This window comes from Camelus dromedarius, chromosome 10 (genome assembly GCF_036321535.1).
Source record: "Camelus dromedarius isolate mCamDro1 chromosome 10, mCamDro1.pat, whole genome shotgun sequence".
Lineage (NCBI taxonomy): Eukaryota > Metazoa > Chordata > Mammalia > Artiodactyla > Camelidae > Camelus > Camelus dromedarius.
The window spans coordinates 5,938,699-5,953,052 of NC_087445.1; the positions used below are offsets into that span (position 1 = coordinate 5,938,699).

Genomic DNA, 14,354 nt, shown 5'->3' on the forward strand with positions numbered 1-14,354 from the left:
TTTCCCGTGCCTCCAATCCCATAGCTCTTTGCAGGCCACTTATCTCTGCACCGAAAACGAAAGCAGATGATGGTCCATTACTGCTGCACACCCCGAGTCTGCGTTAGAGTTCATTGGTTCCTCTCACAGTAAAATGAGAGCCCCTCAAAAGGGTGGAATTTCACTTAATTCACTTACAAATTGTCAGATCAACAAACCTTGGGCACGCAGAGAAGTTATGTTCTGCTTTTCCATTTTCCAGATGGGGGAAATGATTATATGTATCTAATATTTACAGCATAACTGGGAAGGGCAGATCCTTCCTCCTTTCATGGCCCTCCTAAGACTATGCTTTGTGTCTAAGTGATTTTATCATGACGAAATGGCTACCTATGCTCCCGGGACTGTTGGCTTAAATTCAAGTTTAAGAAGAGGGACTACAACCCTGATATTTTTAGGTATGATTCTATCGAGGGATTCTCTGCTCACAATTGCTTTGGCCTTCAAAAGAAGGTGGGTCACAGGCCATGTCTGAGAGACTTCCAAAAAAACAGTGATCCTCTGGGCATTTATGCTGAGGTCAGTGTTCATTTTCTAATAAGACCTATGTCTTCATCTTTCTGTGTAGGTTTACTGGAGGCCTGTCTTTTGGGGAATTGGGATACAGTTTCTTCTTGGGCTTTTGATCCTAAGGACTAAACCTGGATTTATGGCTTTTGATTGGTTGGGCAAACAAGTTCAGGTAAGTATGGTTCAAAAGAACACGTTGTTTTTACAGTGTTTTTGACATTTGACTATAACCCTCAAGACACGTCAGAAAGATTTATCTATCTGCATGAGTTGACCCATGTTTTAATTCCATAGCATGAGTTAGACAAATAATTTTGTTTATGTAGAATACGTTAATCTGCCTAGTTTATTAATATTCCATTGTCCCTTACCCAGATCATCTACCACATCACTTGCCTATCCCATCCTGCCTCAGGGTGTCACTCTTCTAAGATGTTTCCCCAGAGAAATAGGACTTCTTTGCATCCAGTGGTAACTAGTACCACCCGTGTACCATTTATGGCTCCTGGCGCAAACTACCACACCTGGCTTACTCTTCAGCACCCTAGAGTCAGACTGAGTGTCAGAACTGCCAGGAAATCTGTATGTTGTTATAGTTCCAAAATACACTTTCATGCCATCCACTGCAGGGGGGAAGTTGAGAAGATTAACTCTCCAAGTCTGTCAAACCAGTTTTCCAAGTCCCCACCCTCTGCAGAGCCTGGTAGCTCCTGTGGATGGTAACCACCGCTTCGGTGCTTGTAATGATCTGCTCTTTTCCTTCCTTTAACTCAGACATTCCTGGCGTACAGTGATGCTGGTGCTTCATTCGTCTTTGGTGAGAAATATACAGACCACTTTTTTGCATTTAAGGTAAAGCCAAACATTTTTTTTTTCTACAAAGGGACTTCCTTTTCAATAACTTCTCAGTCTTTGTAGATATTCAGATAGAAGCTAACTGACCAGAAACCAGGCATACACCTGCCAGGCCTGTTACAGGGGCACAGCACGTCACCGTCCCTTCTCCTTTACAATCTATCTGAAGTCAGTGGACTGAAAACATTTTATTTTGTTACTATAGCATTAAGGGAAACATCCAGAGGAAGTCAGAAATACTGAAACACAAGCATACTTCAGAGATATTGCAGGTTTGGTTCCAGACCACCACGATCAAGTGAATATGGCAATAAAGCAAGTCATGGAAACTTTTTGGTTTCCCAGCACATATAAAAGTTATGTTTAAAAAAAAAAAAGAAAAAAAAGTTATGTGTACACTCTACTGTAGTCTATTAAGTGTGCAATAGCATTATGTCTGAAAAAAGTACTAAATTAAAAAATACTTTATTGCTAAAAAATGCCAAAAACAATTACAACAGTAACATCAAAGATCACTGATCACAGATCACCATAACAGATAGAGTAATAGTGAGAAAGTCTGAAATATTGTGCGAACTACCAGTGACAGAGGCACAAAGTGAGCAAATGCTGTTGGAAAAACCACGCCGATAGACTTGCTCAACAAACGGTTGCCACAATCCTTCAATCTGTAAGAAACACAATATCCAAGAAGGGCAACAAAGCGAAGCAAAAGGAAACAAGGGATGCCTGCGCTTCTGGAGGTCTTGTAGCGTTTGTTGAGATACTTATGTAAGATCATAAGGGGTAACAGTATCTGAGACATCAGGAGAAGGGACATTAGGTATCCAGCAAAGAAGAGGCATGTGGCCATCAATGTCTTCCCAGTCCAGAATCAGTGACAGCGCTGCGCCCAGGAAATTCCTTCATCCCAGACCATCCGAAACAGCCAGTCACCCACATCAGCCTCTGTTCTTTCAAAGCCAACTGCGTGCTAAACCTTTCCCCTCTTTCCTTCGGCACAGCCTTCGCCCAGGCAGGCCTGCAGGCTGGGCATCTCCCAACCAAAGGACGGATGCTATTTTCCAGGGGAAAGGCAGCTTGGCCACATGCCCATGTCCTCCCAAAACCCCCCGGAAGCTCACCTTCCTCTGGGAAGTCCCTACAAATACCTGTCGATGAGTCAGAAAGACACGTTTGGTTTTTTTCTTCAGATTTCTTTTTCTTGTGCTATGTTATTGTTCCTACACTTCTCAATTGTTTTCTCACTCAGGGACTCCAGATACACCTCCAGATTACCTCGGCATCAGTTGGGCCAACTACTGTGCTGAATCTTCTTTTAAACTGCTGACTTGATACTTCGGTGCTGAGATAACTAAGCCATCTCTGAAAGATCAAGGGTTTACAAACTGAGATAGAAATATGCATCTGTCATGAACTGGATCCAGAATTAGAAAAAATAAAATCACAAAGATGGAGGAATTTGCTGCCCAGACTGCACCATTGTCTTTAGGCCTCCCCCCTCCCCACCCAGCCCCGCCCTCTCCCCCGGGGCTGTAGCTGCCATGCTTTCTGCCAAAGGAGATTCCCTATGGGAACATTGGCAGGATGAGCCCCTTAAACTCCCTGGAGCTTTTGGGAAGGCATTGCCTGCCCATTAAAGCCAATAAAAGCACATAAGTGAGCAAGCTCTGAATAATGGCACAAAGAGTCTTTTAATATGTATTATTAATGGATTTTTTTTTCTAAATTAGATCCTGTACAAATTGTCCTTGGTCATTCCGTGTCTCTGGTGGCAGCTTGTCCCCGGCCATTTAGCTAGGGGCAGAGAGGAAGGGGAACAATGGGCTGGGGATCAGGAGCACCCCAGACCACAGCCCTGGTTGGTCTCTGCAAGGCAGAAACTGCTCCCTGCAGACACACAGGCTGCACTGAAGGCATCCAGAGAGCATCAGGAAAACAGAATCTAGGAAAAGGCAACCTTTATTAACACAGAAGTAAACTAGTTTCCAAAGTCTAATCTTTATATAGAGTGCTTCAAAAATCTGTAAGTAAAACAGTTATTATTCTGAAAGCTAAATGCATGAATGCTTGCTCTCTAGGAAGCACTGTTTAAGCACCTACCGTGTAATTACCGTGAGTAAGGAACTGAGGTTAATCACACTTCATCTTGACCCAGGTTACTCTGCTAATAAGTAGGGAAGCCCATGTCTGTTCAATATCAGAGCAAGAATATCTGCCTGTGGACTTCAGTTTCCAGGTCTAATTATTACAAATTCCCCCAAAATTTCATCCCTTCTCTAAAGAAAAGTTTATCATAGCAGGATTTTTTTTAAAAAGTCAAGTTTCCTATGAAATGTACTCAAGCTTATCCAGAACAAATTAAAATAAGAGACTGCACACGAGGAAGTTGCCTGATAAAAGTGTTGCTTACTTCAAGAGGAGTTTCTAGTATCTTCGTAACATTTCAGGGTGGGGAAGGAGGCAGAAAGAGGGACACTGATCTGAATCCTACTCCTGATACTGCTGGGGCTGATGTTAACCCATGGTCGCTCTTGCCTCCCACCTCCAGGTCCTGCCCATCGTGGTTTTTTTCAGCACTGTGATGTCCATGTTGTACTACCTCGGACTGATGCAGTGGCTTGTTAGAAAGGTACCGGGACTGGAAGGGAGTGGGTGACAAGTGTAGAACTGATTATTTCAGGGACGAAGTCTTGAATGCCATTTATCTAGGGTTTATTAGCTGGGCGATCTTTGACAAAACAATGAAACTGTTCTGTGCCTTGGTTTCCTCTTCTATAAAATGGGCCTAATCATAGGACCTCCCTTAAAGTGTTATTGTGGGGATTAAACGCATTACTGGGAACAAGGGCCTGGAATGCAATGGATATTGTCCTGACCATTAGCAATTATTATAACTTATTACTTGTATACAGTAGACATTCAATAGACATTACTTGTATGAAATAGACATTTCAATAGACATTCATTTGTATAGCATTCAAAGTACCTACACAAAGACTCAGACTTACCACTCCAATAGGAGCATTTGATCGACCTGCTCTATGAACTATATGAGGTATACTCCAGTTTAGTACAATTGGTGAAGGACTCCATATCTTCCTCCAGTTTAAAGATTTTTATCCCTACTTTGAAGTTCCATGTACACCAATAGTTCTTCACTGACTTTGTCCCTTTTTGCCTTTTAGGTTGGATGGATAATGCTAGTGACTATGGGAACATCTCCTGTTGAATCTGTAGTTGCTTCTGGCAATATATTCGTCGGGCAGGTAAGTAGTCATAGCAAAAAACAAAACAAACTGCTAAATGGATACTCTTTCCAGAAAGAGTATTTCTTTTAGTTTAGGAGGGGAGGATGTCAAAATAAGGAACTCTCAATATTGACAACGTCCAGATTCCGAGGAGAGAGAGAGAGAGCCCTTCCAAGAGTCTCCGTGCACTAATGTGGAATTTAGGTTTTTAGAAGTTTACGGAGAGGACGAGAGACTGAATCATTTTATCAAAGCATAGGGCTTCTCAGACACAACTTCTCAACCAGTCTTTTCTGAATTAACTGAATTGTTGAGGTTTCTGGCTAGCAGGGGCCAGCAGCTCATCACACAAGTGGAGTTCCCCATTTGTCTTAAGCTGCAGACGTGAAACAGGCAGCTTCATATTCTGCAGTGTAACACTTGTGGCAAAGAGACCAAGAAAGGCTTTCCACCAACAACCAAGCAGCCACATAAATACTTAAGCTCATTCTCAACTTATCTGAACTGGCCAAAATCTCTGCTGAGCCCGAAGAAAAATGTTGATGAGCAAAAGCATTTTCACCTTCCTCACCCATGGCATGAATAAATGCTCTTTTGCCTGAAGCCCATTTAAGCGAAGAAATAAGTTGCCAAGGGGTGTCCCTCAGAATGGCAGCATTCCTGACATCCTCATTACTCAGGATATACAGCTTCAGGCAGCACAAAACTACACACCAAGGGAACCGAGTGTGAATACTTGCTAGCATGGCTGCTCAAGGAAAATTGAATTTGAAGCAAAACTCAAGTCACCCGGAAAAACACGTGGCCCCCTGACCTAGGCTTACAACTGCTCCAGGCAGGCTGAGCCTTCTTATTGCTAAGCCCAGCCTGCTAGCCTGGAGCAGAGTCTTTAGAGGGAGGCCCCTACTTCTTTCCTTAGGAGTTGAAATTGTTATAATTATAGTCATAAAATCTCTCAGGACTAATTAGGGCACCGTCTTGAGTTGATTACTCCTACCTGCAGGGTAAGAGGGCTCATGTACTGAGTTTCTATTTAGTCCATAAATTGAAGCTCAACACAGTCAATCTTAAAAAACAATTAGAAATAATGAGGGGAAAATTGTAAAATTGCACACATGCTTCTGTGGTGCTCAATTTGGTACTTAATATGCTAAAAGTACAGCTACTATTTATGGAGAGCCCCATGCTGCAGGCTGCCTGCCCTCCTTAATGGGACTCAAGCCTTTACAACCACACTCCAACCTTTTCCTTTCCCCACAAGGGGAGGAGAGGGGTCCTCTGATTCTCAGTTAGGAAACGGCCTGTGGGCACCTGTCCTTGTTGTTGCTGGTCTTTTTTCACACCTGTGCCTCTGTTTCCCTATGGTGTCAGCAAAGAAACTTAGGGTCTGTTGAGATAAAGCTGGGAGATGGGAAGCCACAGAGGCTGGGGAACCACAGCTCCCAAGGCCAGGCCACTGGACAGAGTAACTTGGCCAATGGCGTTCCAACCTTTGAAAAGAATATCAAGCCATCACAGTCCAGTCCTAGGCTAGGCGGGGGCCTTATGTGAATCAGCCTTGCAAACTTCACACGTGATTCTGTATGCACACTGACCTAAAGTCCAAATGACCCAGACATTGAGGGTGTGGGTTCTCAAACATGAGCACACATCAGAACCACCAGAGGGCTTATGAGAACACCACTGCTGGACCCATCCCCAGAGTTTCTGATTCAGTAAATCTGAGAATTTGCATGTCTAACTGAAAGTTCCCAGTCATGCTGGTGGAGCTGGTCTGAGGTCCACTCTTAGAAGTACTGCTGTATAGAGTGGAATTTTGAGTAGACTGGCATAGCTTCCTAAGGAAACATTTAATCTGGTCATTGCTTCCAGACAGAGTCTCCACTGCTGGTCCGACCGTATTTACCACACGTCACCAAGTCCGAACTCCATGCAATCATGACCGCTGGGTTCTCTACCATTGCTGGAAGCGTGCTGGGTGCATACATTTCTTTTGGGGTAAGAATGTTTGGAGATTAATTTATGGAAAAATTCAGCCTCTTCTTTCTTTGCTATCATTACTTCTGTTTTCCCTTTACCACTGCTGCCAGATAAGGAGGCCAAAAGAGTGTCCTTTTTGCTATATAGTTGGTCACAGTTCCTGTGACATTTGCATGGCGCGACCCCAAGGAGCTACGATGCTTCACTTTCATATCCCTGCCACCTAAATGTGAACTGTATCCAACCACAGCAGAATGAAATCATATTATGAGGTTACTTTGGCTGAAAATTTAAATATGCAAAAAGAAAAATAATAAAATAACTATTACTAACACTAGTAAAGAGATTCTAGGCTGGGGGTCAGCAAACTGTGGCCTGTGGGCCACATCTAGAAGGTAACTACAGTTTTATTGGAAACCAGCTATTCCTATCTATTTCCCTATAGCAGCTTTCATGACACAGAGTTGAGTTAGTTGTGCTCCAAAAAAGTCAAAAATATGTCCTCTCTGGCCCTTTACAGAAAATGTTTTCTGACTTCTGGCTTGCAGCAGTGCTTCTCAAACCTTCCTGCACATTCGAATCACCTGGGAGCTTTTAGAAGCCCTAATGCCCAGGCTCGTACCCCAGAGTAATTCAAACAGAATCTCTTGGAATGAGACCCAGGCATTACTAAGTTTTTTTTCAGTCCTCAGATTCCAACGTACAGCCCAGTTTGAGAGCGGGTGGTCTAAGGAATGGGGCTGAAGAATGTTATGATAACTGGTGCGTGTGCCCCAAGCACAGAGCTTACAAGCCACACGCAGATGTAACCCCCAGGGGAGAAACAGAATAGCTCAGCAGCTGTGTGGTCCAGGTGACTAGGAGTTCTTACAAGATAGGCCAGTTTCATTCCAGGACTTCACCCAAACCTCAAAGGCCGATGAGCAGGAAGAGGAAGAGGGAAAGGAGGAAGGAGCCCTCAGGAATAGCAGCTTGGCTGTCTTGTCTCCCCAGATGAGCCACGTTGCCACACTGTAGGAACGCTGCCTGCAAAAATGTCCTGGGTGCAATGGGAATGGGGAGGAAGACGTGGATTCTAGAATTCTGAAAATATAGGGAAGAGAATCCAGAAACAAAATAAGGATGTGAGGAGGGAAGGGGAACGAGCTTAAGCAGACCTGCAATGAGGAAAACAGAAACAGCTTGCAGATCAAAGGGACTCTGGATAAACGAATATTAGTCACATAAAGGCACAGAGGACTTCAGGAGAGCAAAAGGAAGATGGAGAGGGGTGTACCTTGCCTGCGCCCCCAGAAATCCACTATCTAAATTGATGATGTAATGAAACATGAGCTTTGGGGACTATTTGAATATTTGAAAGGACAACAGAAAGGTTGAGGAAACTTCTTTGTAAGTTACCACAATACAGGATCGATTCCCCTCTGAAATGGTCAGATTTGGGTTTTGTGCTTCTCCAAGGATGTGGTCAATTCACACAAATGCCTCCCTTCTCTCAAAGTGATGCCTGACTCTTGGTTCATTGAACTCTTCCAAGCCTCCAAATAAACATTGATTTCTGGCATAGAATCGGTGCCTACCCATCGTCTCCCTGGTAAGGCATTTGGGCCATTCATTCTGAACACAAGAGAAAAGCTAACCCTAAGTTGGCCTTCTTCGTCCTGAAATCACAGGTTTCATCCTCTCACTTGTTAACTGCGTCCGTCATGTCAGCACCTGCGGCGTTGGCTATTTCTAAACTTTTTTGGCCCGAGACAGAAACACCTAAAATAACCCTCAAGAATGCCATGAAAATGGAAAGTGGGTAAGTGGGACACACTCACCTAGTTAATAGTTAATGACTACAGAAGCAGAAGGTTGGAGGGTGGGGGGTTGCTCCAGTCCAAATTCAAAATGCAGCAAAAATTTGATCATCGGAGAACATGGTGAATTAAAGTGAATTTAATTTCCCGTGACTATTTAGACCCTAAATATCTTGTTTCAAAACTCAAGGAGAACCTTTCTAAATACCAATATCTGAGTGTCAATACATTGCCTTGACTGTTCAGTGTAGATATTTCATTTAATTAATTTTTTTTAGATTGAAGTATAGTTGGATTGCAATATTATGTTATTTTCAGTCTCATAGACATTTAATTTTAAATACAGCATAGGGTTCATTGAGCCAGATTTTAGGCTGTTAGAAAGCCACAGGATCACCATCTCAGGAAGTTTCTTATTGAATAGGGAAGATAAGATGTGATGTAGGTATTTCTAACTCCTCTTAGGTCTGTTTACCTTTTGCCCCGTTCAAAAGAAAGAAAAAAATGAGGGGGTGTAAAAAAAAACTAGAGGATTTAGGATGTTCAAAAGTATATCATTAAATAACAGAATTCATCAAACAACATGTTTCTGATAGTCATCCCTTGTTTGTACGTTGAAAGAGTCATAACCATGAGTTAAAAAAGCAAGTTGCCAAAGGATATATATGGAATATGAGGATTTCATTTACAAAGTTAGCAAATGTGTAAACGTACACAATATATTATTTAGGGAGAAAAAAATTGGAAAGGGAATCATAAAGCAAATTCTAGTGGGCCAAGTACCTCTGAGACTTGACAGAAGGTGAGGTTAAGGAGGAGGTGCTCAGTGTTGAGGTGATATTCCATTTCCTAAATGAGGTGAGGGATACACAGGCTTTGCTTGAATTGTTCTTACACAGTGAATATTTTATAAATATTCTCTGGAAGCTACTTTTAGTGAAATATAACTGTTAAAACCTGTAATATTTTTATCCTTTCCCATTTTTTTTTTTTTACTATAAACGCCCCCAAATTAAAAGAGTAGTATAACATTTAGACACTCGCATGCTCATCACCTACACTTAACAAGTATAAATCCCCCTTCATGAGTCCATGGAATTCGGGTATCTCGGCCAGGGCGTGGGTCTCTCCATTCGACTGAGCTCAGATTGTGCCGTTTCCACACCTGTGATGTTCATCCGCCGACAACCCCGTGGTAATTCCGGAACTGCTATTTTTTGATAAAGTGATTCAAGGAATCTCCTAGAAGCCGCAACGCAGGGAGCATCCTCATCCATTGCCCTGGTGGCGAACATCGCTGTGAATCTGATTGCCTTCCTGGCCCTGCTGTCCTTTGTGAATTCAGCCCTGTCCTGGTTTGGAAACATGTTTGACTACCCACAACTGAGTTTCGAGGTATAATTCTATCATGTTTCTCCTCCACTTTGTTCCTGCCAATCTTTGTTTAAAAAGAAAATAGATTTGTGAATAGCAAATCTTTCCTATAATGCACTCCTCAACAATGTACAAACTGACCATGAGACCCTCATGCTCCCACCCATCTTTTGCTGTCTCCTATCACCCTTCCTTTCCTCAATGCAGAGTTATCCTCTCCTGACCCGCAAAATTCAGGTTACTTCAAATGACTCGGTTTCGACCTTGACTCCTAATGGACAAGCCAGAGACTATGAAGGGATTTCTGTGCCTACAGGAGGCACAGAGCGGGTGGGAACAACCTGGTCGTGAGCATGAGGCTGAAAACCGGAAGCAAAGCATGACTTTAATAAACTATCCATTTTGGGTTTTTGTAGATAATATGCTCCTACATCTTCATGCCCTTTTCCTTCATGATGGGAGTAGACTGGCAAGACAGCTTTATGGTTGCCAAACTCATAGGATATAAGACATTCTTCAATGAATTTGTGGCTTATCAGCACCTCTCAGAATTGATCCATTTAAGGCAAGAGGCTGGACCCAAATTTGTGAACGGTGTGCAGCAATATATGTCGGTGAGTACATTTTTTTCCCAATACAATTCTGCATCACATACATGCATCCTATCAATAGCCTCTGTGTGCCAGGACCATGCCAGGCACTTGGGGGTATATCAGGGAAGAAAACAGACCCCAAATCCCTGGTCTCATGGAGCTCATAATGTACATAGTGCCCTGTAACTATCGGTTATGTTGAGTTAATCATGTGTGTGTGTGTGTGTGTGTGTGTGTAAAGACAGCTAATCCTTACCACTGTGATTATTTATTTTTGATCACTGTGGATACAAACCCAGAGTCATATGAGCTGGGATTGGAACCAATCAGTCAACAGGTATTTACAGAATGTCTTCTGGGAGCACTGTGCTATGTCCTGAGGCCACAGTGTTGGGTAAGTGATGAGGCCTTGTCATGAAGGACTCTTCCTTCCTATTGGAGGAATTCTCTGAACTCTGAGAGAATGCCTAAGTGCCACATAGTGCCCCTACATCCTAAAGAAACAGTGAGACACAATGGCTACTCTCCAAGTGAATGAGGGAGGAAGACAACCTCAGGGCCTTTTAGACAAACACCCTGTAATTAAAACATCAGGGTTTCAGGTCAATAGCCTGCAAGGAGATGCTCATGTCTGCTTGGCCTTGGATGGGAGGAGGGAATTCAGGTGAGGCCATTATTTAGGCCATAATTGCAGCTGAGTCTCCAACTTTTACCTTCCTAGAGAACACAATTGTCACACATGGAAACTTTAAGCGAAATGGTGGACATTTTCAACGACCACTATTACTCACTGAAACAATCCATTTGGAATTAACGTCCTATGCACATATTTGGCTTTAAAAGTAAAGGCAAGGAAAAGCATGCTGTCCAAGGTTCTAACAGACTGCTCACGTCTGAACACCACCATCTCTCCCAGCCTCCCCAACACCAAACAACGCAAATTTACTCCCACATATTACACAAATATAACAGCTTACTCCAGGGGAGTACTGACTTGAATTTTATGGTCAGGGGCATTTCGACCCACACATTTGATATGAACAGCAGCTCTGCAGGTCTCCTCTTTCTCAAATGTTCATTCTTCCACTGACCACGCAGTGGAGCTTGGCCAAATGTCCTCATTGTTTGGATGCCACCACAAACCAGCTTGCTTCTCTGCCAACAGTAAAGAATAGGCTAAATTAAGTGAAATGTTTTCCATCCCTAACTGCCAGTTGCCAGGAGAAAGCAGTTTTGTTAATAAGCAAAGCAAGCGCTCGGTTCTGGCTGTGCTAAGCAGGTTTGTGAACAGGTTATTAAGAGGATAGAAACAGAACAGTGGAGCTGATTTGGGTTGGGAGTGAGCCCAACCAGCGGCAGAACCACAGAGGATATTCGGGAGGTATGAACTCAACGGCTTCTGCTACTGTTGAGTCACAAAGGGGAAAACATTTTGTTTCCCCCAATTTCCTATTTCCAATCAACCAAATGGGGATGAGTTCCTACAATTTCTGTTTACCAACTAAGGAGTGGTGGTGGTGTCCCAACATCTCCTGGAAAAGTTACCACGTGACTGAAGCATAAGATCTGGGTCCCTGAGGCAAAACCCCAGCCTTATCCATTGAATTATGCCCACTGGGGACCTCCATCCAAGAGGTCAGGATGTGTATGTAGCACATTGTCCCTAGAATGAGCTCTTTATCACTCCATCATTTCTCTTTCTTAAAGATAATACTTTACATGTTTCTTTCTTTGTTTACACATAAAACATGCCACAGTACAGAATTTAAAAGTTACAAAAAGGTGTAAAGGGAAAGGTAAGTCATCCTCCCCATTTCCCTGCCATTCAGCAACTCTCTCTGTTCCGTATTTTGCTCACTGTTCTTAGCATTGCTCTTTGTATTTGATAACATATCTCGGATGCCTCTCCATACCCACGCCTGTGACACAGTATGAGCACATCACAATTTATTTTAACCAGCCTCTTGCTGATGAACATTGTTACCAATTTTTTTTTTCTATTAGAAATAGTGCTACAGGGACTGTCCTTGTACATGGGGCATCTCTGCTCCTACACAAGGAGAACCATAAGATGGATTGTTAATTTCCCAGTGCAGTACAGCTCTCTCCATCACATAATCTTGTGCATTTATGGGCAAAGGCAAAGTGGAATCATCTCAGCCTCTTTTTCCTCTTATTATAAAACTTACATGGCCACATCTGTGTATCCCCTTCCCGCAGATCCCCAGAAAAAGGAAAGAGGAATCTCAAGCACTTTATGTTGTCTTCCTCCCCGTGGTCTCTTAATCAGCTTTCCTATTTTTGAAGCCAATTGAACTAAATGGAAAGCACTCAACAGAGTGGGGGACAAGGATGAGCTTTTCCAAAAACTGGACTGCTCAAATACTTGAAATATTTTTTTTTCTGCCCACTCTATGCACGCTCATTGAGAATATCAACAAAGGAGTTCTTAGAAATTATAAAAAGAGAAGAGGAGCCTTATAATCAACAAAAAACTTACCATGACCCCTTGGGTCTTGACTGTGAGCTTTAAAAATCCAGTTAGTGGAAGAGGAAAAAAAAAAAGGCACCACTACTTTTGAATGTAACGTTGGCCTGGCTTGTTCTTTGAACCAAATCATAGATTATTCAAGAGTCTGGAAAAGAAAATTGCTACCTCAATTGCGTGGGTGCCTTTGCCAGATTTCTGTGCCAAGCCCACTGAATCTTCCAGGCCTCCTATCGCCAGTCCCTCAACCTGAGGAAGAATTATCTGGCCTGAGCAGCACCTCTCAACGGTCAGAATAGAGAAGGAGGGTCATGCTCACACTTCCAAGGAGTCACCTTCCCTCTTCTCACCGCCCTGTGAGAGGACCACTCTCCCACTTCCACGCGTGCTCCTAATATCCCCCCAGTCTGGTCAGAGCTGAGCAACAAAGAAGAGCCGGCACACACCACAGCCAACTGAAAGGAGCCCCTCTGATGTCTGATATGCGCGAGCTTTTTTTTACTAACATAATTCCTTTTCGTTGAAGTGTCATTTACATACAAAAAAGGTCTACTGTGGTGTACACATGAGTTTTGAAAAGTGTGTCACCTGCGTAACCACGACCACAATCAAGATATGGAACATCTCCATCACACCTAGAAAGCGTCCCTCCTGGCCAGCGAGGTCAGCCCCACCCCCACCCCCACCCCCACCCAGTCCTAGGAAGCCAGGGATCTTCCTCTCACTGTAGATCACTTCTGCTTGCTCTAGAATTCCATATAAATGGACTCAACATTCATGTTGGTGCCATGTGTTAGTTTTTTCTTTTCTATTCCAGGGTAGTTTTTTATTTTATGGAAATCCACACTTTGTTTCCCCATTGGCCTGTTGGACATTTGAGTTGTTTCCAGCTTGGGGCTATTATGAATGAAGCTGCTATAAATATTCATGTACAATCTTCTCGGGCACGTATGTTTTCATTCCTCCTGGGAACATGCCTAGGAGTGGGATTACTGGGTCGTACAGGCTGCGTATGTTAATTTGATAAGAAACCACCAAGTATGTTTGTATTTTATAAACAGGCTGTGCTAGTTTACATTCCCACCAACTATGTACACGAGTTCTAACTGCTCCACATCCTCGCCAGCATGTGGTGTTGTCCATCTTCTTTAGCCATTTCAGGGGATGTGTGGTAGTAGCGTATTGTTTTAATTTAATTTGAATTTTCCTGGTGGCGAATGATGCCAAACATCTTCTCATGTGCTTATTTTGGCCATTTGTGTGTCTTTTGTGAAATCTCCTTTTTTATTGGGTGCTTGTCTTCTTAGCAAGTTACAACAGTTCTTTGTACATTCTGAATAAGTCCCTTGTCAAATAAATGTAATGCAAGTATTTTCTGGGATGAACTTTGTATCTTTAGCAGCTAGTACTCTGCCTGACACACTATATAGCAGGTGGCCAGGTCATACTGATATTAAAAATTATC

General features: G+C 43.0%; 2 protein-coding genes across 1 annotated transcript in view; one reads left to right on the forward strand and one right to left on the reverse strand.

The window, feature by feature from the left end:
- The window catches only part of RMI1 (RecQ mediated genome instability 1), a 345,682-nt gene that overhangs the window by 158,323 nt on the left and 173,005 nt on the right, over positions 1 to 14,354 (reverse strand).
- The window catches only part of SLC28A3 (solute carrier family 28 member 3), a 66,512-nt gene that overhangs the window by 49,210 nt on the left and 2,948 nt on the right, over positions 1 to 14,354 (forward strand). Inside the window, exons 8-15 of the mRNA XM_031447303.2 lie at positions 608 to 721; positions 1,324 to 1,401; positions 3,956 to 4,036; positions 4,593 to 4,673; positions 6,528 to 6,653; positions 8,306 to 8,436; positions 9,661 to 9,829; positions 10,225 to 10,422. Of these exons, the coding sequence (XP_031303163.2) occupies positions 608 to 721; positions 1,324 to 1,401; positions 3,956 to 4,036; positions 4,593 to 4,673; positions 6,528 to 6,653; positions 8,306 to 8,436; positions 9,661 to 9,829; positions 10,225 to 10,422 (978 nt within the window). The remainder of the gene's footprint in view (positions 1 to 607; positions 722 to 1,323; positions 1,402 to 3,955; positions 4,037 to 4,592; positions 4,674 to 6,527; positions 6,654 to 8,305; positions 8,437 to 9,660; positions 9,830 to 10,224; positions 10,423 to 14,354) is intronic.